Below are 22620 nucleotides of genomic sequence, written 5' to 3'. Positions count from 1 at the left end.
TCCAGGCAAGTAGACAGTAATAGCAGGTTACAACTCAAGCAATAGCAACTCTAACAGAGAACAGGGTCCAGCAAGATTCTAGGATGTAAGAGGAATAGAAGAGTGAGCCAAGTTAACATGGCTTGTGATTTAACACTGAAGTGGCAACTGTGGATGTGTACAAGCATGTACTCTCAAATCCTACTAATGCAAAGACTGTAGGCTTGCCAACTGGTTGGTAATATTGTTGGACCTATTTAATCATAACCTGTTTAATATCTTCAACCTTAAATATTGTAAAATAGTTTATAGCAAAAGCCACTTTATCCAAAGTGGACAGGAATAGCAGGGGTGAATTCATAGAAAATGCCCATTATAGTACATATGTGGGTAAATTCATACATCTATACAACACAGCTGCAAAAGGAAGGAGTACTCAGTAACGTTTTCCTTTTTCTTTTTTTTTTTTACTTTTTTAAAATTGTTTTAATTTCTCTTTCATTATTTTTTTTTTGTCCAAGTAAGGCTCTGCTATAGACCGATCAGTAACCTTTTAATATAACAGTGAATATTCTTGGATTCTACATCAAAATTCTACTAGCAGTTTTCACGAGTAATTTAGGTTATTTACAATGTAAAATCTAAAGAGTTATCTATGAACTTTTTTCTTACTCTATTATACTAAAATCTTTTAATGTATCTTGCACTTTTAGCTGATCTTTTACCTGTTTATGATCTGTAACATAATGTAGCAGTCATTTGAAAAATAATAATTTACTGGGTTAGACAGATCTTCCAAATGTTGACATGTTTCAACGGTTAACTAGGAATCACGTTTTCTAATATCACCACTGATATTGTGATATATCATCACAAGAGTCTTTAAGTACTGGAAAGGGTCAGGTCCACAGTGATGGATACAAGTTCTCCAGTACTTAAAGACTGATAACTGACAGCTCAAATTTGGCAACAAACACTGTCAACTATTTCTCTTGAAGTGACAAGTTCACTTCATTCATTTTGAGAAAATGTCTGCCAAATAGCCAAGTCTGAATAGAGAAGTCTATTAGTTGTTCTTTAAAGTAAAAAAGGCATCCAGGTGGGGCAAGGTGGTTCATGCCTGTAATCCCAGCACTTTGGGAGGCCAAGGCAGGAGGATCACTTGAGGCCAGGAGTTCAAGAGCAGCCTGAGCAACAGCAGGTCCATCTCTACGAAGAGCAAGACCCCATCTCTACAAAAAATTAAAAAATTAGCAGAGTGGTGGCACATGCCTGTAGTTCTACCTAGTCGGGAGGCTGAGGAAGGAGGAATGCTTAAGTCTGAGTTTGACATTGCAGTGAGCTATGATGACACCACTGCACTCTAGCCTGGATGACAAAGCAAGAAATAAAAAAGTATCTAATAGCAACAGCAAAGCTCAGCCTGCAACTCAATTGCACAAGTGCTTTTCCTGAGGCAGCTTTTGTACTCTGGGATATAGCAGAAACGCTTTATACATACTACCCATTTCGTCACATAAAATATATTTAAAAAAAAAACACCCACATATACTTTTAATTAAATAATTTTTACTGTTTCATCAAGGAAATTCTGAAGTAAAACTGGCATTATTTTTATTGCAAGTGCACCACGGCTACTTGTATGTTTCCATGCCTTGGCACAAACAGTTCCCCCAATTGCCTTTGCACACTCAGCACAAATGTCAACAGGGAAAAAGGGCAAATAACACCTTAGTATCATTATGAAGACAGTTTTGATCTCTTGGACACCCAAAAGGTACTTGGGGACTTACTGATCAAGAGAAAAAGTTATGGAATGAAGTGGAAGAGTTGGACATCTCAGTCAAGGGGCAAACAGGAAGGACTGGCGAGGATGAGAAAGAGCGGCCAGAGGAACACAGGGAAACCAGGAGTGTGTGCAATTAGCGAAGTCAAGGGAAAAGAATGTTCCCTGAGGTTAGTGGTCAACAGCAGAATGCCAAGAAAGATTAAGACTGGAATGTCTCCACTACACCTAATTCAAGGAAGGCTGAACCAACGATGTCCAATTAACCAGTGAGAACCACAAAAAGAGCTCCGGACTTTCTAAAAATAATAACTCTGTTAAAAATGTATGCTCAGTATTTTGGATAAAACAAGGTTTATTATAGAAGAATTCTGATACTTGCTTAAATATCTATTCCTTTGCTTAATTTATGTAAATTATCTGGTCCTCTGTAATGTAATTTAAAAATCCTGTTCACAGTTCTTCAGCTTTTGGGGGCAATTGCTAAATATGTCTTTTTAAGAGCAAAGTTCTGGAATATTAAACAGGACTAGTAGAACTGAAACATCAGTATCTTCTTCCTATTTAAATTAACATCTCTCCATTTAGTGTATAACACTAAGATAAAAAAAATTCTTTAAAAAGTCTACCATTTAATGTTATAAAGGACACTATGGGTCAAATGACAAAACTAGAATAGCAACAGTAAAGTTTTGTACTGATGTTAAATTTACTGAAATTGATAACTGTAATGTAATGTATAATAGAATTTCTCCATTCTTGGCAAATACAAATTATAACATTTTAGAGTAGAGGACCACAATATATTCAACTTACTTTAAAATGGTTCAAAAAATAGTATGTGCCTATGTGTAAGTGTATAAACACACACATTCACATATCTATGCATATAAACAGAAGGAAGGGGAAGAGAACAATAGATATAGCAAATGGGGTAAAACATTACCAATAGGGAAATCTGAAAGGTTTACTGTATAGGTATTCACTGCACCATTTTTATTCTTGCAACTTTTCTGAAAGTTTGAAAATGTTTTCAAAAAAATAGTTCAAAAAAAGAAGACTATTTGAATACTAATTGAAATGTAATAATATTGAACTTAAGATCTTACATGGAATATTAATTGAGAGCCCTGGGCCAGGTCTGAGAATGGCAAGATTTCCCAAGCAGAAGAAAATAAACGAAAGCATAAATTTACCCCATGTTTAGAAAACAAGTAACACTGTTTAGCAGAATCTCATACAAGACTTACCAACCCTACTAAGCTGACCCTAACGAAGCATTCAATAAAGCCCCTGGGGATGTATTTATTAGATTTATCCTAAACTAAGGCAATAAAAATACTTAACCATCTCTCTAGATTCTTCTTTCTAAAATCCCATATCCCCCCCAAAATATAAAAACGTTTTATCTTTCTCATAGTGTTTTCCTTGTGAGCTAGGAGCAGTCCAACTACATGGTGCTTTATTGCAATGTAAGACCTTGAATACAGAGAAGGCAGAAATTTCTCTTCTCTGAACCTTATTCCAAATTCTTAACTAAAATATGTAGCCACAAGATACTGACTCCAAGATAACATAAAAGGCACACAAGCACCCCACAGGTGTGGTGTCTCTTGTAATTTTTCCTCAGTTTACACAAAACAGATGGGAAGAAAATTTTTAAAAAATCAATAAATGGTAACAAAGAAGGGAAATATGGGAGTAGAGGGGGAAGGTCCTTATTCTTCCCAAACTCCCTCTAAGGATTACCTATCAAGGTGACCAAGCAGCACTTAAATTCTTCCTACCTCAAAACTGAGAAAAGTATAGCCAGTTAGTTATAGTTTAAATAACTTTGTTTTTAAAAACTCTCAGGGAAGAAAATCTAATCTGTTTCAGTATTTTCAGATAATATATTTTCTATCATCTGCTTGTATTAATTTTAACTCAATGTTTTTATACAGCATTTATCTCATTAAATACTAAATCAAGCCCAAACACAAACATGGTCCATTAACTACTCTTCTGAATTCTCCATCACAATCCTAACAATATCTTAGAAATAGAGGATGGACTGTTTTACTGCCTGGGAAAGATAAAACTATTTCTGATATGGGATCTTATCAACTCCCATTTCTACAGAATATCTCACTACCCCTTTTCCTCTTCATTCTTCATCTCAACCTTGATAAGTGGCTCATTTATTATGTAAGTCCTGACCACAAAACTGAGCACCCAAGGAAAGGGAAACAAAGCCACAAGGGCACAGTGTTACCCTCCCCAAATGCATCCATGCTGCTGGTAGATGAGGTTGGTATGGTGGCTCTTTGGGTTGAAGAAGCAGAGAAATTCACTCAGGTGATCCCAATAAGTGGCTAGTACTAACGGTGACAGGGAACATAACATTATATAGCGAGGCCCATCAGGAAATGAGGGCAGAAATATTAGCCATGTAGGGTCAAGCCTCTGGAGAATCCCAGGCCTATATAGGAAGAAAAGGAAACCCAGGCTAGATGAAGGCCTCATGGATAAGACATCATAATTCAAGAACTGGAAAGCAGGTGGAACAAGAGGTTATTTATGTCTCCTCAGCAGCAGGAGGCCCTGGCCTGTATTTTTATCTGCTATTAATATTTGCAATCTCTGCTTTTGCTCCCCTTCCCCTCTCCCTGCTCTCTCATCTGGGTATCTTTTGATTTACAGTCCCCTTTGAAAGCCAGATGAAAGTAACCTACAGACTCTATCCTCGAGATACGCGTGCTTGTGTACAAAAGTCTGCTACAATTTCAACCCTCTTGGATCCATGTTTATGAGATCTTAATCTCTTCTACAGAGTACGTGGAAAGAGCAACGTCCCTCAGAAAAGGGGCGTGGGCATGGCAGACACCTGAGTGAAACAGACTTCCTTGTATAGGACAAACACTATAGGAAAAAATGGGAGATTATAATACAAATCACTACACAGGTCTCAGGTTATAAATCACATAGATACTACATACATACACACATGCATACAATCAATTGACTAAATAATGGCTGAAGACGCCAAAAAAAAAGGATGGTAAAAATGAGGTAAGACAAAATTTTATCTTAAGAGAAATGAACTGGTAAAAAGAATGAAAGAAAGCACACCTAGCTGAGCAATGGTGTCTATAAAGGCAGATAGGGAATAACCAAAAGAAAAGGGAACCCGTAAAGATCACGTGAAGGAGTCTAGCTAGCTTTCAGAGAACTGTGTGAAACACCATAGATTTTCTAGCAAAATGATCTGCACACAGTGTACACTGTTCTTAACTGGAGAACGGCTGAGGCTGGACACAGGACAGCAGGAGTAAGGTGACGGGTGACAAGTGGGAAGGCCCTCTAGCAGGGGCCCTCAGGCTCCCCTGCTTCTCAGCACTGCTGTTCCCAACTAGCTTCCTGCCGTCTATCCAAGATAATTATGCTACTCAAGGTCACGTCCCATTAGCTAATGCCACAAACTTGGACAATAAGGTGTGTGAAAGTATTAAGCATGAAAAAATCATACAGTTGCCCTATTTTTACAGAATGAAGATGAAGATGTAAGAACAAATAAAACAGATATAGATATAAGGAGGAAAGAAGACCTAAGCTGTGACAGAGCATCCTAGAGGGTGGCGGAAGGGTAGAAAAGCTGGCTTTCATTCCAACATCAACAGCAAAGTAGAACACTGGGCAAGAAGAACAAATCAGAATAGTAAATAAAGCACATGCAGACACATGCGTTTCTCTAAAACAGCTTAGTTCTAACCACGGGAGATTGATGCACATGGGCGTAGGATGTGTCAAACACCTCGGCCCCAGTAAACCTGAAAATGAGTATAACCTCCCATCCTAAAAGATATATGCCAGCACGGTGCTCTCTGTACTAAAAATGATACACTGATTTTAGCTGCTAGCATGAAAGTAATTCAACTCACTTGGTTATTATGATGCCGTCAAGTTTCTTTTTATTTGTATAATGGCAAGAAAAACTGGTTTATAAATGTAAAACTCAGACCCTGCCATGCACCTTAAAACTGGAAAAAGAAAGCCACCACATGTTGGGAATTTTAACCTTATTTGTTGTTGCCACTGCTGCGTGTAGAGGACCTCAAGATTTGTAAGACATTAGGAGAAACATTAATTACCTGTAAGTTGACATTAAGGTCATACATAAGTCCCCTCAAAGAAAATTTAAGGTAGTCCTGTGGTCATCAGTGAGTTTACGGCTGCACAGGGTCGTGAATTAGACACGTGAAACTTCTCTCTAGTGTGTCATACAGGGCAGTTTGTTTGCAGCTTGTTATGGTAAACTCAAAATTAATCTTTCTATAAGTTCCTTTTTGACAGCAAGAGTCAAATTACCCACAGTAATTCAGCAACTGTAAAGCCCTACAGATTTCAACAAGTCAGTAACTCTTTAAATAGGGTTTTTTAACTTGGGCAGTACTGACGTTTTGGGCCAGATAATTCCTTGTTTTGGGGGGATGTTTAGCTCATCTGTACCCACTAGATGCCAATAGCACACTCACCCTTCCCCCACCATCCCAGTTGAGACAACCAAAAATGTCTCCTGATATTAGGGGAGGTGGGGTGCAAAAGTACTCCAATAGAGAACCACTATTAGGACAAGTGGGAATAGGGACTCAGAGTGGATCCTAATTCATTTCACTTCACTGCCTTATTATAGCTAATATGTTAGATCATGAAACAAATTAATGTTATTTTGTCCAATGAATGCTTACATTGTAAGTTTATTTTATATAATTATCCAAAATTATTATACTTAAAAATTATTTTATACTGTATTCTATTGTTTCAAGGGTTTTACTTATAGTGCATTTTATTTAATTAGATACTGCTATGGTTTGAATACGTCCCCTCCAAAATTCATGTTGAAACTTAATCCCTATTGCGGTGGTATTAACAAGTGGGGCCTTTTTTAGGAAGTGATTAAGTCATGAGGGCTCCGCCTTCAGGAAAGGATGTTATAAAAGAGCTATAGGGAACTAGCTTGCGCCTCCTTTCTGCAGTTCCTCATGTTAGGACACAGTGTATAAAAAGGTGTCATCTTGGAAGCACACAGAGCCAGCCCTCACCAGACAGAGAAACTGCTGGCACCCTGACCTTAGACTTCTCAATCTCCAGAACTGTGAGAAATAAAACTCTATTGTTTACAAATTACTCAGTCTGCGGTATTTGGTTACAGCAGCACAAATGGAGTGAAAGAACTATCTCTAAATAAACTCCTTTAAAAACAAACCTTTCATTCAAATAAAAATCAAATATAAACCATGCATAATATTATATAGGACTAACTTTTCAGAATTACAAATGTTCTAAATTAATTATTTGCAATGTCTGAAAAGAATTTGAAGAAAAATGCAAATGTAAAGGTATTTCCACTGTTCATTTATCTAAAATTCTAATACAACAGCTTTCTTTTAAAAAAATACTTTTAATAAAGTTATATTTCATTAATATTGCCAAAATTATAAAAGATCTATCCTTTAGAAGTGCCAAACAATGCCACTTTATTTGACATAGATATGCATTTTCCCCAACCAGTAGCCAAATGATTCATTATCCTCGTACTCTATATCCATGCATCCAAAGATTTAGGGAACATTTACTATAAATCAGGGATTGCTGCTAGAAAAAATAATGAGCCCAAATTCCATCTCTGCACAAATTTAGAGTCTAATGAGACGGAAGGGAAAACAAGTAGTTATAATACAATGCAATAAATGTTGATATCAGCATGTAAGTTACAAAGAAAACAATATACTTGTGTCAAGGAAAGTCAGACAAGGTTTCACAGGGGAAGCAATTCAGAGATGAATCTTGTAAGGTGAAAAGGACAAAAGAGAGGATAAGGAGAACCAAGCCATCAGCTGAAGGGTGAGAACATGTTACACAAAACCAGAAGAGAAGAGGCCACAAACTCTACAGATTCTTCTAACACTAACAAGTCTGTTTCTAACCCTGGGATACTAACACAAAATAAAGGCGGGATTAAAGATAAGGTATGTCACATAAAGTCCTAGATGTTTAAAATTTACAACTAAAATTTGCATTTCCCTTTCAAAACTCATTGCAGGTTGAGTGTAGTGGTTCATGCCTGTAATCCTAGTGCTCTGGAAGGCCAAGGTAGGAGGACCGGTTGAGCTCAGGAGTTCGAGACCAGCCTGATCAAGAGTGAGACTCCATCTCTACAAAAAAATAGAAAACTTAGCCAGGAGTAGTGGTGCCCACTGGTCCACTGGTAGTCCCAGCTACCTGGGAGGCTGAGGCAGGAGGATAGCTTCAGCCCAGAAACTTGAGGTTACAGTGAACTATGATGATACCACTGTACTCTAGCCAGGATGACAGAGCAAGACTCTATCTCAAAAAAAAAAAAAGAAAGTTTAATTGCTAAATTTCCGTATTGAGGTTACTGGCTATTCACAATTATCATGCCAATTAGAGAAAACTGAGTCCAAGATGTAAAGTTCTGGCAGAAACATTAACACATGAATATAAAAGCTATGCTTCTATGATTTCAGCACTGTTTTTACAGTGAATTTTAAAATACTCCCAAAGAAAACAATTTAGAACAATGAGCTGCTGCAGCAGAGGCAGGCATTCAAACATGCAAAACTGCTGCATCAAAAACAGGCCACATAAGTTTTATTAACCTCAGAGCAAGTCAATGGTTATTTGCAGAGGGAAAAAAAATCTATTCTTTATTTTTTAATGAACACACGGATTTTACCCAAAGGTCTATTTTGTTCAAAACACAGCCCCCTGGGTTACCATCTTGGGAAGAAGACACTACTAGTAAATGTGAGACCAAGAGCCTAGACTATTCTCGAAGAATTAATTTAAAGACTTGTTCAACAAGAGAAGACTCATGGATTTAAAAAGTCTAAATCATTTTTCTTCGCTTGAGCCACACTGAGTATATTACATATTTGATAGATATATAAAACCATATGTTTCAAATCACAAGTTAGAAAATTAATATTATTAATAATAAGAACTAGATAAGTGAAGATAAGTAGAGTTGTTCTTTAAAGTGATACATTTAAAAAAAAAAAAAAGCTGAACTTGACCTGGTAATCACAATAACACCAATCACAATGATGCTGTAAGTACTCTAACATTAATGTTTTATAATAAACTAAACTTCAATTTCCAGTCTAAATACTGGTGTAACTACATTGATAAAAGGGGATAATTCACTACTGCATTATCAGTTTACTTTCATTAATATGAAAATTATACAACCACTTAGAAGTTGAATTAAGTATTTAAGGGTAGGAATGTGATCATCAATTAACCAATAACATTCTCTTAATACAGACTGATTCCTGGTGCATTTCTGCTCTTTCTACCTCAAGTAAAAACAGCTTTAAAAAAATAAGTATAAAGGTAATAAATACGCATTTGAAAGCAGCACTATTAACATTTCAGTGGACATCCTTTCCTACATACAAACACAAGCTGTTTTATATACATGAGTTCATATAATAATGCTGTTGCAGTTTGTTTTTGTCACGTACCAATATGATGGAAATTTCAAAATCAGTGAATTTTAATATTATCATTGTTTTTTCATTTTTGTTTTTGCTTTTAAGGTTTTTTGGATTTTTTTAATAGATACTGGGTCATGTTCTATCACCCACGCAGGAGTGCAGTGGCACAATCATAGTTCATTGCAGCCTCAAACTCCTGGGCTCCAACAATCCTCCAGCCTCAGCCTCCTGAGTAGCTAGTACTACAGGCACATACTACCATGTTCAGCTAATTTTTAAATTTTTTGTAGAGACAAAGTCTCGTGATGTTGCCAAGGCTGGTCTGGAACACCTGGCCTCAAGCGATTCTCCTGCCTTGGCCTCTCATCATCACTGTTTTAATATGTAGGATAGAGAAGGTCTTTCTAAAGCATGCTACAGAAGCCATAAACCATAAAGGAAAAAGATGAATAGATTATACTACATAAAAAATTTTAAACTTCTGCATAATTAAACAAATATACACAATTAACAATGATATAAGGAAAATAACAAAAATGGGATGTGACTGGGAAATAGCTTTGATATCACAACTATTAACACATAAAGAGCTCTTCATTGTGTTTTAATCATTCTCTTAATTGAATTTCCACAAATATATCATCCTCTTTTAATTAAAGAGGTCCTCACAGTTTGGGGTTATTTTTTTTAAAGTTATTTGGAAGAAAACTACAAGAGCAAAAGTGACTTAACTCCATACCCTTCAGTCTTTAAATCAAGCATTCACTGTAGAACAGACTAACCAATATCATCCTATGGGGAGAAATGAAAAGTTAAATTAGTTAAATCTCAAAATTAGTATTTTCCTCATTTAATGGAATCAATGCTAAGTCTGACAAAGGAAAAGCTGGGGCATTTTACCATCCTATAAATATTATGACACAGAAGTAATTTAATTGGAATAAATTATTAAGCTGATATGTGCATGTAGTGTCTATAAGAAACTACATGTAATTTTCCATCTGGGAAAAAAAAATCAGTCTTGCTCCCTGGCTTACACCATACACAAAAGTAAGTTTCAGATAGATTATTGAATTGTAAAAGTTAAAACTATAAAATTTCTAGAAGAAAATATAGGAAAAGCACTGACCATAAAGGGAAAAATCTGACACTAGACTACAGTAAAATTAGGAATTTCTGCTCATCAAAAGATACCATTAAGAGATTGAAGTTAGTACAACCATTTTAAAAAAATAATTATGGGCCAGGCATAGTGGCTCAGCCCTGTAATCTCAGCACTTTGGGAGGCTGAGGTGGGAGGATTACTTGAGTCCAGGAGTTCAAAACCAGCCTGGGGAACATAGCAAGATCCAATCTCTACAAAAAAATTTAAAAATTGGCTGGGCCTGTAGTCCCAGCTACTTGAGAGGCTTGGGCAAGAAGATCCCATGAACCCAGGAGTTTGAAGTTACAGTGAGCTATGATCGAGCCACTGCATTCCAGCGTGGCTGACAGAGTGAGACCCTGTGTCTTAAAAAAAAAAAAGAGGGGCACTATGAACTAAACCTGAATATACACATACCCTATGATCTAGCAATTCACACGTAGGTCTACACTCATTAGAAATGCATACATATGTTCACCAAAGACATATAAAGAATGTTCACAGCTATATGTGTATTAGGCAAAAGCTAGAACCAGTCCATGCACAGTAGAATGAACATATAAGATGTGTTATATTCATTAAACAGAATACTACACTCAGCAATAAGAATAAACTACCTATTGCTATACACAACCACATGGATAAATCTCACAAATATAATATTGAGTGAAACAAATCAGTCACAAAATAAAATTCATTGAGTGCTTCCATTTACATAAAGTACAAAAATATGCAAAACTAGTCTATAAGTGTTAGAAGTCAGAATTGTGGTTACCTTTTGGGGATGGGAGGGAGCATAAGGGGTTTACAGGATGCTGGTCATGTTCTCTTTCTTGTTCTAGGTGATGTTTGCACAGGTATGCTCACTTTGTGAAAATTGATCAAATTGTACACTTAAGATTGCTGCACTTTTCTGTATATACAGACACAGACACACATATATTTATCTGACAATTCAATGTTTCCCTTAAAAAAAAAAACTACAAGTAGGTAGGAGAGAAAAGAATTCATAGAAAATATAAATTGTACTACTGAAATGGGCCTTTAAAAATTTTTTCCAAGCCTAAAGTTTCAATTAGAACCACCTGTTCTGTGCACGGTACTCACTACTTTCCTTCATTTCCCAGTTTTATGCATGCAGACAGACGTCTGCCTTCCATATGCAATACATGTCAAAAATCCACTGAGCACCTTCTATTAGCCAACTGATTTGCTGCACAGTGGGGACAGTGACCGATATTAATAAGACAGTTTGCTCAAGGATGGACAAGCAGTGACCATGTCTGATCTTCCTTTTGCCTAGGCATCTAGCATGATGTTTTGCCAAGTACGCCCTCCATAAACACTAACTAATCACATATACCTACAAACAACTAGAGCCCAAGAAGAGCTAAAGTACTTACAAATGAGAAGAGTTCACAGAAGTGAAGAGATTACCTCCAGCTTCAGCACATAGGGAGGAAAGAAGATAGGGTAAAGTGGGGAAGATACAGAGGATGACTTCATGGAAGAAATGGAGCATGAACTTGGTCTGGAAAAGAAGCTCCGACTTCCACATGCAGGAATAAGTGAAAGACGTCGAAGATACAAGAGACAGACAGCTCAGAGGCAGGAAAGTTTAAGGGCACATAAAATAGAGCCTGGCCAAAAAAGAATGGGTTATGTAAAGGAGTGAAGCACACTTTCTTCTTAAGTAGGTCAAAATAGAGCTCAAACATTAGTACTTTTCAAAAGCTCTACAGATGACTGATATTTTTTAAAGGTTGGGAAAAATATGGCACATGATTAAGTATACTTTTATTCTCTAGTTAACATTTACCTTTAATTAATATGGCAAGCATTTTAGGATAATTCAAATTAAAAGTTTTATACACCTTATCATAAATCTGATAAAAAATGCTATTTACATGAATTTCAATTCTTAACTTCAAAGTCTCTTTAATGATGCTAAAATTAAAAGTGTAAGTTAATGCTAACTCTGAGCAAGATGCTCACCATCTTCATTGTCAATTTTCTCATCTGTAATGAGAAGTTTAGAACAGACAGCCCTTAAAGAGCTGCTTTTGACTCTGATGTGGCATAATTCCACATACAACAATTTTAGAAACAATAATTTGTGATGATCATGAAAATTCTTTTACCCCCATTGCCTCTAGGAGGCATCAAAAATCCCTTACTAAAATTTTTCTGTGGTAATTTTCTTTACTGACTTTGTCTAATTCATTGGACATTTGACATCAAGAAAACATGCTGAATCAAAAGAACCCAGTATTTTGTTCTGTGCTGTGGGTAACTGATGAGATCATTTGTATTCCTTTTAGCCTAGCGGTAGCAAAGTCACTACCACATGTGGCCAAATGCATCACTCTGGGCTGCATGACAGTAGTAAAATAACATTTACTAATTTGTTTCATCAGGAAACCTTGAAAAGCTTGGAGGTTTCAGTAGTGCATGATTTTGCAGATATAGCTCTGTTAACTCCAATTTTTTTTGGTAGGTGCTTTTATAAAAGTAATGCCAAGTATCTTCTTTGGGGCAAACTTTTGCAGAATTTGCGGAGTGTTGTATAACCACAATGAAGCTGAAGCATTCAGTATAAAAATGATTCATCACAGATGAATAAGCCTTTTGTTTCTTTTCTACCATTTCAGGACACTTTCTGATGTTTCAACTATCTGATGTCTGGCCATGTCATGATACCAAACAGATTGCCTAAATCACTCTGTTTACGTTGGCCTGCACATAAATCTGGATAAAGAATTCGGTCAAAACACCTCTTGCAGATCACAGAATGGCTCTATAACAGCACTCTAAGAGGTAACATGGAAGAGAAATACTAAATTATACCTAAAACATTTCTCTACACTTGAATTTTTCATTTTCAAATGTAACCAAATAGTTTTGAAATGTACGAGAAGGGGTCAAAAAGAATATAAACTAATCTTTACATGCAAATAATAAACATTTGGAAAGCATAGGAAAACCCATTTTTAAGAAAGCTTAAGGAAAAAACAAAGAAAAACAAAAAAAATAGCTATTTTCTAGCAAAAACAGAAAGAAGATAAGGAAAAGGTAAATAAAAAGAGGAAAAAACTCTAAACATAGGCCGGGCGTGGTGGCTCCCGCCTGTAATCCTAGCACTCTGGGAGGCTGAGGCGGGAGGATCGCTCATGGTCAGGAGTTTGAAACCAGCCTGAGCAAGAGCGAGACCCCATCTCTACTATAAATAGAAAGAAATTAATTGGCCAACTAATACATATAGAAAAAATTAGCCAGGCATGGTGGCGCATGCCTGTAGTCCCAGCTACTCGGGAGGCTGAGGCAGTAGGATTGCTTGAGCCCAGGAGTTTGAGGTTGCTGTGAGCTAGGCTGATGCCATGGCACTCACTCTAGCCTGAGCCACAAAGTGAGACTCTGTCTCCAAAAAAAAAAAAAAAAAAAAAAGAACCCTAAATATAAAATTTTGAGGTGTGGAATTAACTAAACATAGGATTAATTTAAAAAGAAATAATGCTATTGATTTCTTTTAGTTCTACTCTGACCTTACTTATCTCTTTTCTTCTGTGAGGACTGGGATTGGTTTGCTCTTCCTTTTCCAATTTCTTGAGATAATTCATTATATTGCAGATTTGTGATCTGTCTTTTGAATGTAGGCATTTAAGGCTATAAATTTTCCTCTTAGGGGTGCTTTTGTTGAATCAGATTTTGATAGCTTGTGTCCCCTTTGTCATTTAGTTTGAAGAATCTTTTGATTTCTATCCTACTTTCTTCCACTTACTTTGAGCCAATAATTGTTAAGCATAATGAACAGAGGCTTTTCAAAAGAAGATAGACTAGTGACCAATAAACATATGAAAAGTTGCTCGATGTCTCTAGTCATCAGGGAAAGGCAAGTCAAAACCACAATGAGATATTAACTAACTCCAGTGAGAACAGCTTTTATCAAAAAGTCCGAAAACAACACATGCTGACATGGATGTGGAGAGAAAGGAACAGTTATACATGATTGTTGGGACTGCAAACTAGCACATATTTTCTATGGAAAATAGTATGGAGACACCTCAAAGAACTAAAAGTGGACCTATAATCTGATCCAGCAATCGCACTATTGGGTATTTATCCAAAGAGAAAAAAGTCATTTTATTAAAAAGACACTTGCGCTCAAATGTTTATTACAGCACAATTCACAATCACAAAGATGTGGAATCAACACAAGTGACCATCAATACATGAGTAGATTAATAAAATGTGGTGTATGTATATAATGGAGTACTACCCAGCCATAAAAAATGTTACCTTTTGTAACAACCTGGATGGAACTGGAAACCATTCTTCTAAGTGAAGTATTGCAAGAATGGAAAAACAAACACCACATGTACTCACTCTTAAATTGGAACTAATCGATCCACACTCATGCACACATAGGGAAGTAAAACTCAACAGAAATCAAACAGGTGTGGGAGGAAGGAGGGGATGAGTAAATTCACCTAATAGGTACAATGCACATATATCTAGGTTCTGGGCACACTTATAACTTTGACTCAAACTATACAGAATCAATTCATGTAACTAAAATGTTTGTACCCCTTAATATTCTTAAATTTAAAAAAAAAGGAATAATGCACAGATTACAAAGATAACATTATAAAAACAGAAATATCTTTAAACCAACAGATCAGTTAAATATACATATATATAAATGAATATATACTTATATGAGGCACCTAGAGTTGTCAAATTCTTAGGGGCTGGGAAGAGGAAGGAATGGGGACTTACTGTCAATTGGGTACAGTGTTTTAGTTCTGCCAGACAAAGAATTCTAGAGATGAAAGGTGGTAATAGTTGCATAGCAATGTGAATGTACTTAATACCATTGAACAGGAGAGGAAGTTACTCCTTTCTGATGCTAGTCAATGCTGATGGCCTGTGATGCCTGAATGGGCAGCAACCACACTGGGAACTGTGAGGGGAGCAAAGCAAGAGGACCAGCACCACTGAGGACAGCAGCCGGAAAAGCGCACTGTCTCTTCTTGCTTCAGCAGGAGGCAGTCCTCTAAGAATAAACTATTCTCAGTTGAAAATATAATTTCCACTCATTTCAGACAGTTCCAGAGTCCCCAAACTGTTACTGAGTTACACTAAAACAGTATCAAGTCCCATTAAAATGGCCACAATTAGTATAATAGTTAACGTGAGCAATGAGAACACGACATAATCAAGACAATTCACTTTCACCAATGATTCTGTCAGCTCTCATTAAATTCTTCTGTGACCATCCTGTGCCTTACATCTAAGACTTGGGTCACAGACAACTGTGTGTTGTCTGTGACCAAACTTATTTATGTAATATAATGACTGTGTATAATGCAAATCAGTCTTTATTTAAAATGCACATGTACACACAAACACTGAACAGTAAAAATAAATGAATTCAATAAAAACATTTTAGGGAATATGATGCACAAGAATATATCTGGTATAAATTAGAAAACCATGAGTACTTAGAGAGGAGAATTTGTTGCAGTACATGCTGTCTATACAGCTATTTTGATGACCACCTAGTGGTTTTCATCTTGCACTGCTCACCATTAGCAAGACATGCAAAATCAAAATTTGCTGACACGTTAACATGCTTTGTAGGCTCAAGTCAGGGTATTAAATAAAATGCCCTATAAAGACAAATTCTCACAAGCCAAGCACAATTCTAGGTATGATTAAATATGGAAATTAAGTGACTTTGCCAAACTCTCACGCTGAGCCATCAGAAACTTCTCAGATCAGTTCAGCTCAATTTAGGACATGAGCCTGCACAGCACAGGAGAGAATGAAGGTACACCCTCCACCTAAACCACGTGTTCAGTCATCCACTGCTGAGTAACAAACCACCCCAAACCTTAGTGGCTTCAAACAATAATTTATTATTCCTCATGATTCTGTGAGTTGGCTAGAACTCAGCCAGGTGGCTTTTTTGCTGGTCTTTCTTGGGCTCAATTGTGCAGTCACATTGAGTTTGAGTGAGGCTGAAACATCCAAGATGGCTTCGGGCCTCACAGGTGGCCTCTGTCTCCAGCAGGCTAGTTGGACCTTTTATATGATGGCTGGCTCCAAAAACAGAGGAAGAAAAAGCTGCCGGTCCCCTTTAAGCCTGAGTCCAGAAGTCCCAGACAGTTACTGCCAGGGTGCCTATTAGTAAGCGTAAGTCACCAGGCCAACACAATCCAGGAAAAGAGTAAAATGAGCTCTTTTGTGTATCTCAGACTTGCTGTTCAATACTTTAGTTTGTCTTACATTATACGGTAAATGTATTATATGGTGAAAATTGTAACTTACATGTTCAAATCTACATAAGAAAATTGAAATGAAACATTAGTCTTGTTTCAAGTAAAGTGTCACTTGGTACCATGTGACACACTGTACTCTGATTATCTATTAATATATGCCTCCCTAAGTCATAATCTCCATCAGAGCAGAGCCCATATCCACACTGCTTTCAACTGTATTCCCAGTGTCAAGCATGTATCAGGTACCTAACAGATTGCTCCTTCTTAATTACTAAAAATGTTCCACCTGTTTAAAAAATAAATTCTTCAATACAAGGTAGAAAACATTTTTTAGTGTTTTCCATGTATATTTTATAATGTGACAAAAATATGCCATTACTAATGCTTTATACTTAGTTATATGCTAAGAAAAAAAATATGACTTTAACCATTTTTGTAGTCATACGCAGTCAAATTTGTAGTCAAATTGATGACCCTCATTTAATCTCAAAAATGAGAGATTTTATAATAGTGAACAATTCACTTCTTGTGAGTTATTACTTTTTGCTGGTCTCTAATTCTAGACCTTCAACTTGCAATGGGACATATTCATTCTTGCATTAACACCTATCTTACAATTTTAAATAGTATACTTTCTGATTGAAAAGAGCCATTTTAATAATATGTGCTATTCCTTCGTAACTGAGGGCTCTCAGTTACTCAAAACATAACATAATATCTGCTACAGTGGTTTGAATGTGGTTTGCCCCTGCAAAGACTCATGTTGAAATCTGATTCCAATGTGGCTATGTTGGAAGATGAGGGCCTAGTGTGTGGACCATGGGGGAACCGCCCTCATGAGTCGATTAATGCTGGCTTCCAAGAGTGAGTGACTTCTCCCTCTCACAGTGAGGGATTAGTTCCCAGAGAGCAGGTTGTTTTAAGTGAGGCTGGTCACTCCTGTGCCTCTCTGCACTCACTCGCTCCCCTTTCTGCTTTTCTGCCATCTTGTGACATAGCGCGAGGACCTCACCAGAAGCTGAGCAGATGCTGGTGCCATGCTCTTGGACCTTCCAGCCACCAGAATCATAAGCTAAATAAACCACTTGTCTTCATAAATTATCCAGCCTAAAGGGTTCTGTTATAGCAACATGAAAAGAACTAAGACAATATCCTTAAATGAAATGACAGTATCTTTATTCCTTTAGTTACCTAAAATTACTTATTTTCAATCATAATGCAATGGAAACTATTTTGCTTAAACTAATGATATAAAAATTAAAATCAACATGTTCTCAAAGACCCAAAAGTGTTCACAACAATGATGCCATAAAACTGCTAGGTTTATAAAATGAATATAATATGCAAAAATTAATTACCTCACAAATATCTACAAAATCACTTACTATAGATTTCAGAACTCTCTCTCTCTCAAGAAGATATAATGTGAATACAACATAATAGAAAAAATGTAAATTGTTGTTTAAATGATTAAATTGAGTCTCAGAGTTTCTTTCCACTTTGGGCTATAACCTAGTTTTATAGGTTTTGCCAGTGTTTCCAAATTCCAAACAGATATTAGTTTTAGGGATTTAGGGATGAAAAATAAGAATTCCTGAAATCATCAGTTATTCTTAATACTTCCAATATTCTTCATACTCTTTACTCATAATAGATATCTTAAAAATTATTTAACAAGGAAGAAATATTAAGTTTAGTAGTATTTATAAAGAGTTTTAGCCTGTAGCAAATATTAAAACATTGGAAAACTCTAATGAACATTATTAGATTCCATTTCAAATAACCTAGCATTTGGATCTCTTAGCAAATTAGCAGCACTATACAGAATCACGAGTTGAAATTGCCAATTTATGAACTTATTTTGCTCCCAAAGCCTGTTATTTCGTGGAACACTACTCATATACTTTACAGATAAGCTTATTAATATTTATTATATTTGCATTGTTACTGACATTGTTAACGGCAGACAGGGACAAACACACACACCACACCACACTCCGTAACAAGCAACAGCTACAAGCAGGCTGACTGATTAGACCGTGACTGCTCCCCACTCCGTGCTCCTCCCCTGCTCCCCCGCAAGTGTCAACCTTCACTGTCAGCTCCACAGTCAGGGTCTCCTGCCCTTTCTTTTGACTTGACATCAGTGGATTTCTTCAAACTAGTAACATTTCTGTGTTGGATGTTCAGTTTAATACTTGTGGGAAAATTATAATACTTTCCCCAATTTCCTGATTTTTCAGCTGATCTTCCCCAAGATTCATGATTTGAAAAAACATAAATTATCCAAAAAAGACAGGAAGAAATTCTCACCTAGAACATTAGTTTTCACGTTAGCTTTACTCTATTAAAAGACCAATCTGCTTTTGAAGTGATTAGAGAGATTTAAGAGACACATCAACCAGATATAATGTATGAACTGAATTGTGTTTGGGTCCAAAGTCAAACAAACTAACTGTAGAAAAGATTATGAGACAATTAAGGAAACAGAAACACCAACTAGATATCAGATGCTACTTGGACAATTTTAAATATTTTCAGGTATGATGATGAGATTATGGTTATATTTCCAAAGTGTCCTTATCTTTTAGAAATATATATTCAGATATTTACAGATGAAGTGATATCCTTGATTTGCTCCAAAATAACTCAAAACGGGGTAGTGGTGGGAATGGGGTGAAGGAATAGATGACGTAAAATGTATGAAAATTGCTAAAGCTAGGGCAATGGGTACACAGGATTCAAGTACACTTTTTTCTTTAATTTGGCATGTTCTTAAAATTCCCATTATAAATATATTTTTTGACCTATACTGCTCTGCTCTAAAGCCATTGCTGACTCCCAGTTGCCTAAATACCCTAGCCTAGCTATCAATGTCCTTCACAGTCCTTTGGTTATCCTTTTTTCTATTAACATATCACAGGAACTGTCCTCCCTGAATCCTTAACTTTTACTGCTTCTCCTCCCTGAAATGTGCTTCTCCACCACACCTACTCTTACCTTGAAGTACTCCTATCTGTCAGTTAAACTCTTTCCTCTTCCTCACCTGGTGTAGGAAAACCCCATGTTCTCCTAAGCCACTTACCAGACCACTATTTCACCTGGTTTTATGTAAAATGAACCAAATCTTCATCTAGAGCACAAGTTTTAAGTAGAAGATCCAGGTCTGCATCTTCAGAGCTTAAAGCATCAGGACAAGTGAGGCACAGGTGTTTGGCTATTGTTGTCACAGTGGGTAGGAGCCAGGGAGTCTGCTCCTTTGCACTGTTCTTTACTCTCCAGAGTTTTTACAGTGGGCTACAAATACGTAGAAAACATCAAAGAGTTTCATTAAGGCAAGTCATAAAACCTTTTTTTTTAAAGGAAAATTCTGAAATATACGTAAACCTCACAATGATACAATAGATTACAAAGTAAGAGCAGTACAGGCTGTGGTTCTCATTACAGAAAGCTTAATTTCTAACCTAGTAAAGAGATTTCCTCATTAATACGTTCATCCCTCGTTCAAAGCTCCAAAGCCTCTGCCCTGAGACAAAAATTTTATTGGAGATACATTCTATAATGAAAATAGACATGTGTAAAAATCAATTGTACCTTATATTTCATCTTGGGACACGAATGAATGTAGAAACCCATGTAATAATAGCTGAGTTGAGACGCTTTCTCGTGAAGTTGCCTAGTAAAAGCAATTTCTCTGCCAAAATAAGAAGAAAGATGAAGGTAGAGTTAACAGAGTTTCCAATTTTTAAAAAACTTTGCAATTTGATGACAAATATTCAATACAGTAAGATATCAAGCTATCAAAAAATCCAAATATTAAAAGTTATTTTTAAAATACTATAAGATGATTTTTACTAAGAGACAGCAAAAAAAAAAAAAAAAAAAAAACACAAACCCTCAATTATTTTGAGAAATGCATCTGAGTTCAGACTTTACTCTTTATCGGGCAAAGTGGCTGATCTAAAATTCAAATACATGGCTGGGCATGATGGCTCACATCTGTAATCTTAGCACTTTGGGAGGCCAAGGAGGAAGAATCGCTTGAGGCCAGGAGGAGCTCGAGACCATTCTGAGCAAAAAAGAGCAAGACCAATAGAGCAAGAGCAATAGAAAAATTAGCCGGGCATGGTGACACGTGCCTATAGTTCCAGCTACTCAAGAGGCTCAAACAAGATGATTGCTTGAGTCCAAGAGTTTGAGGTTATAGTAAACTATGCTCACGCCACTGCACTGTAGACCTGGCAACAGAGCAAGACCCTGCCGCAAACAAACAAATAAGTAAATATATTTCGAATACATAAAATTAAAGAGATCTACAGTGTCTTGTTATTATTCACTATGCTCTCCACTGCTCAAAGAATCTGGTTAAAAACAGTATAGTAAATTTTAGAAAACTCACAAGCCAATACAATTCAGGAAGAATAACTATTGTTATGACCATATACACACAAAACACTTTCAGCTATATATGAGATACATAACTTGTTCCTGTATCTATCTAGGTGCAAAGTTAATATTTATTTCCTCTAAGACTACAGAGGGGAAAATACCATGTTACCTCACCACGTTTTGATAACTTGACCAAAGAAGTTGTCAGTATCTTCACTGCAACACCTACGTGTGAGATGGTTTTAATTTGTATGCAGATAAATCTTGACACAGAATTTCATCCCACTTGCCAGCTGAATGAATGACTGGTTGTGTCTGAGAGTTTTAAGTAAAACCAGTACGTTTCTAAAGTATGAGGAAAGTTGTTTTGTTTTTATATTTGTTTCTTGAAGGCTTTCTTTTCTACTAGCAAGGGATGCTTGAAATTCAGGAGAAATGTATTTTTTAGTAGAATAGTCTATGTATTTTTCTAGTTCAAATTTAAATCCTTGAAGAACTGCTACCTTGAAAATTCATCATTAAATTATAAGTATTTCTAAGTCCAAGCAGACTAAACACCATTAGCCTATAACAGAATAAATCCTACTATTCCTGGAACTAATCCACTCTCAAGGTTCAAATAGGGAAAAGTATGCACAGTACAAGCCAATGTAAGACCACCCAACTCCAACAAGGCCAGCCCAGCAACAGAGGCTCTCAATGGCTCTCCTTCACTTGGTTCTATCCATCTCAGTTCATTTCATCACTGCTCCCCACAGCAATTCAGACCCCAAACCTATGGATCACTCTTAATTGTTCTTTTCTCACCCCATGTCTAACCCATCAGCAGGTCCTTTGCGCTCTATATACAAAATATGTCCTAAATCCAACCATTTCTCACTACCTCCTCCTCAGATATTCTGGCCCAAGTCACCATTATAGCTCTCCTGGATAACTGCAGTAGCCTCCCAACTGGCTTTTCTATTTCCACTCTCGCCCCTCCATAATTCCCATGTAACATGCGGAGTAGTCTTTTACAATATTAATCAGACCAGGTAACCTCCCCAGCCCCCCCCACTAGCACTGGGCTGGTATCACACGCAGACAAAGTCCAACCTCCCTACCATGACCCACAAGCCCTGCTCCATCTGCCCCCTCCTCCCCTCCTCCAGCCTCCTGGTGGAACACTCTCTGTCCTCCCTATATTCTAGCTTATAAGGCCTTTCTGTTTTTTCCAACCACCTCAAGCCACTTAGACTTGTTACTCTTTACCTGGACTTCTGCCCACAGATTTGATCATGACTAGTTCCTTTTCTTCCTCCTTTGCTTCTCAAATGTCATCTGTTCACAGAGGTCTTTCCTGGCCACTCCATGCAAAACGAGCCTTATACCTACCACCACTGCTGATCTTATTTTTGTCACAGCACTATGGAGCATCTAGAATTAAACTGTCTGTTTTCTGATTTGCTGTCTGCTTTAACAACCTGGAATCCCTGTCTGCTTTATTCACTTCTATGAACAGAACTATATTCCTAAAATTTATCTTCCTAAAAATATGTAAAT

The 22620-nt window shown here is 36.7% G+C and overlaps 1 protein-coding gene across 10 annotated transcripts in view; it reads right to left on the bottom strand.

Moving 5' to 3' along the window:
- Positions 1-22620, bottom strand: part of ATE1 (arginyltransferase 1) — a 123302-nt gene that overhangs the window by 37266 nt on the left and 63416 nt on the right. For 9 of the 10 annotated variants that reach the window (XM_076009738.1, XM_020280739.2, XM_020280738.2 and 6 more), the window contains one exon: positions 20284-20383. In XM_076009738.1, coding sequence (XP_075865853.1) covers positions 20284-20383 — 100 coding nt within the window. Of the gene's footprint in view, positions 1-460; positions 19987-20283; positions 20384-22620 lie in introns of those variants that run through there. The other variant, XM_020280740.2, reaches the window with a different exon arrangement.

Source organism: Microcebus murinus, chromosome 14 (genome assembly GCF_040939455.1).
Source record: "Microcebus murinus isolate Inina chromosome 14, M.murinus_Inina_mat1.0, whole genome shotgun sequence".
NCBI classification, from domain to species: domain Eukaryota; kingdom Metazoa; phylum Chordata; class Mammalia; order Primates; family Cheirogaleidae; genus Microcebus; species Microcebus murinus.
Note: the sequence above shows the minus strand (reverse complement) of the source record. Positions and strands in the feature narration are given on the sequence as shown.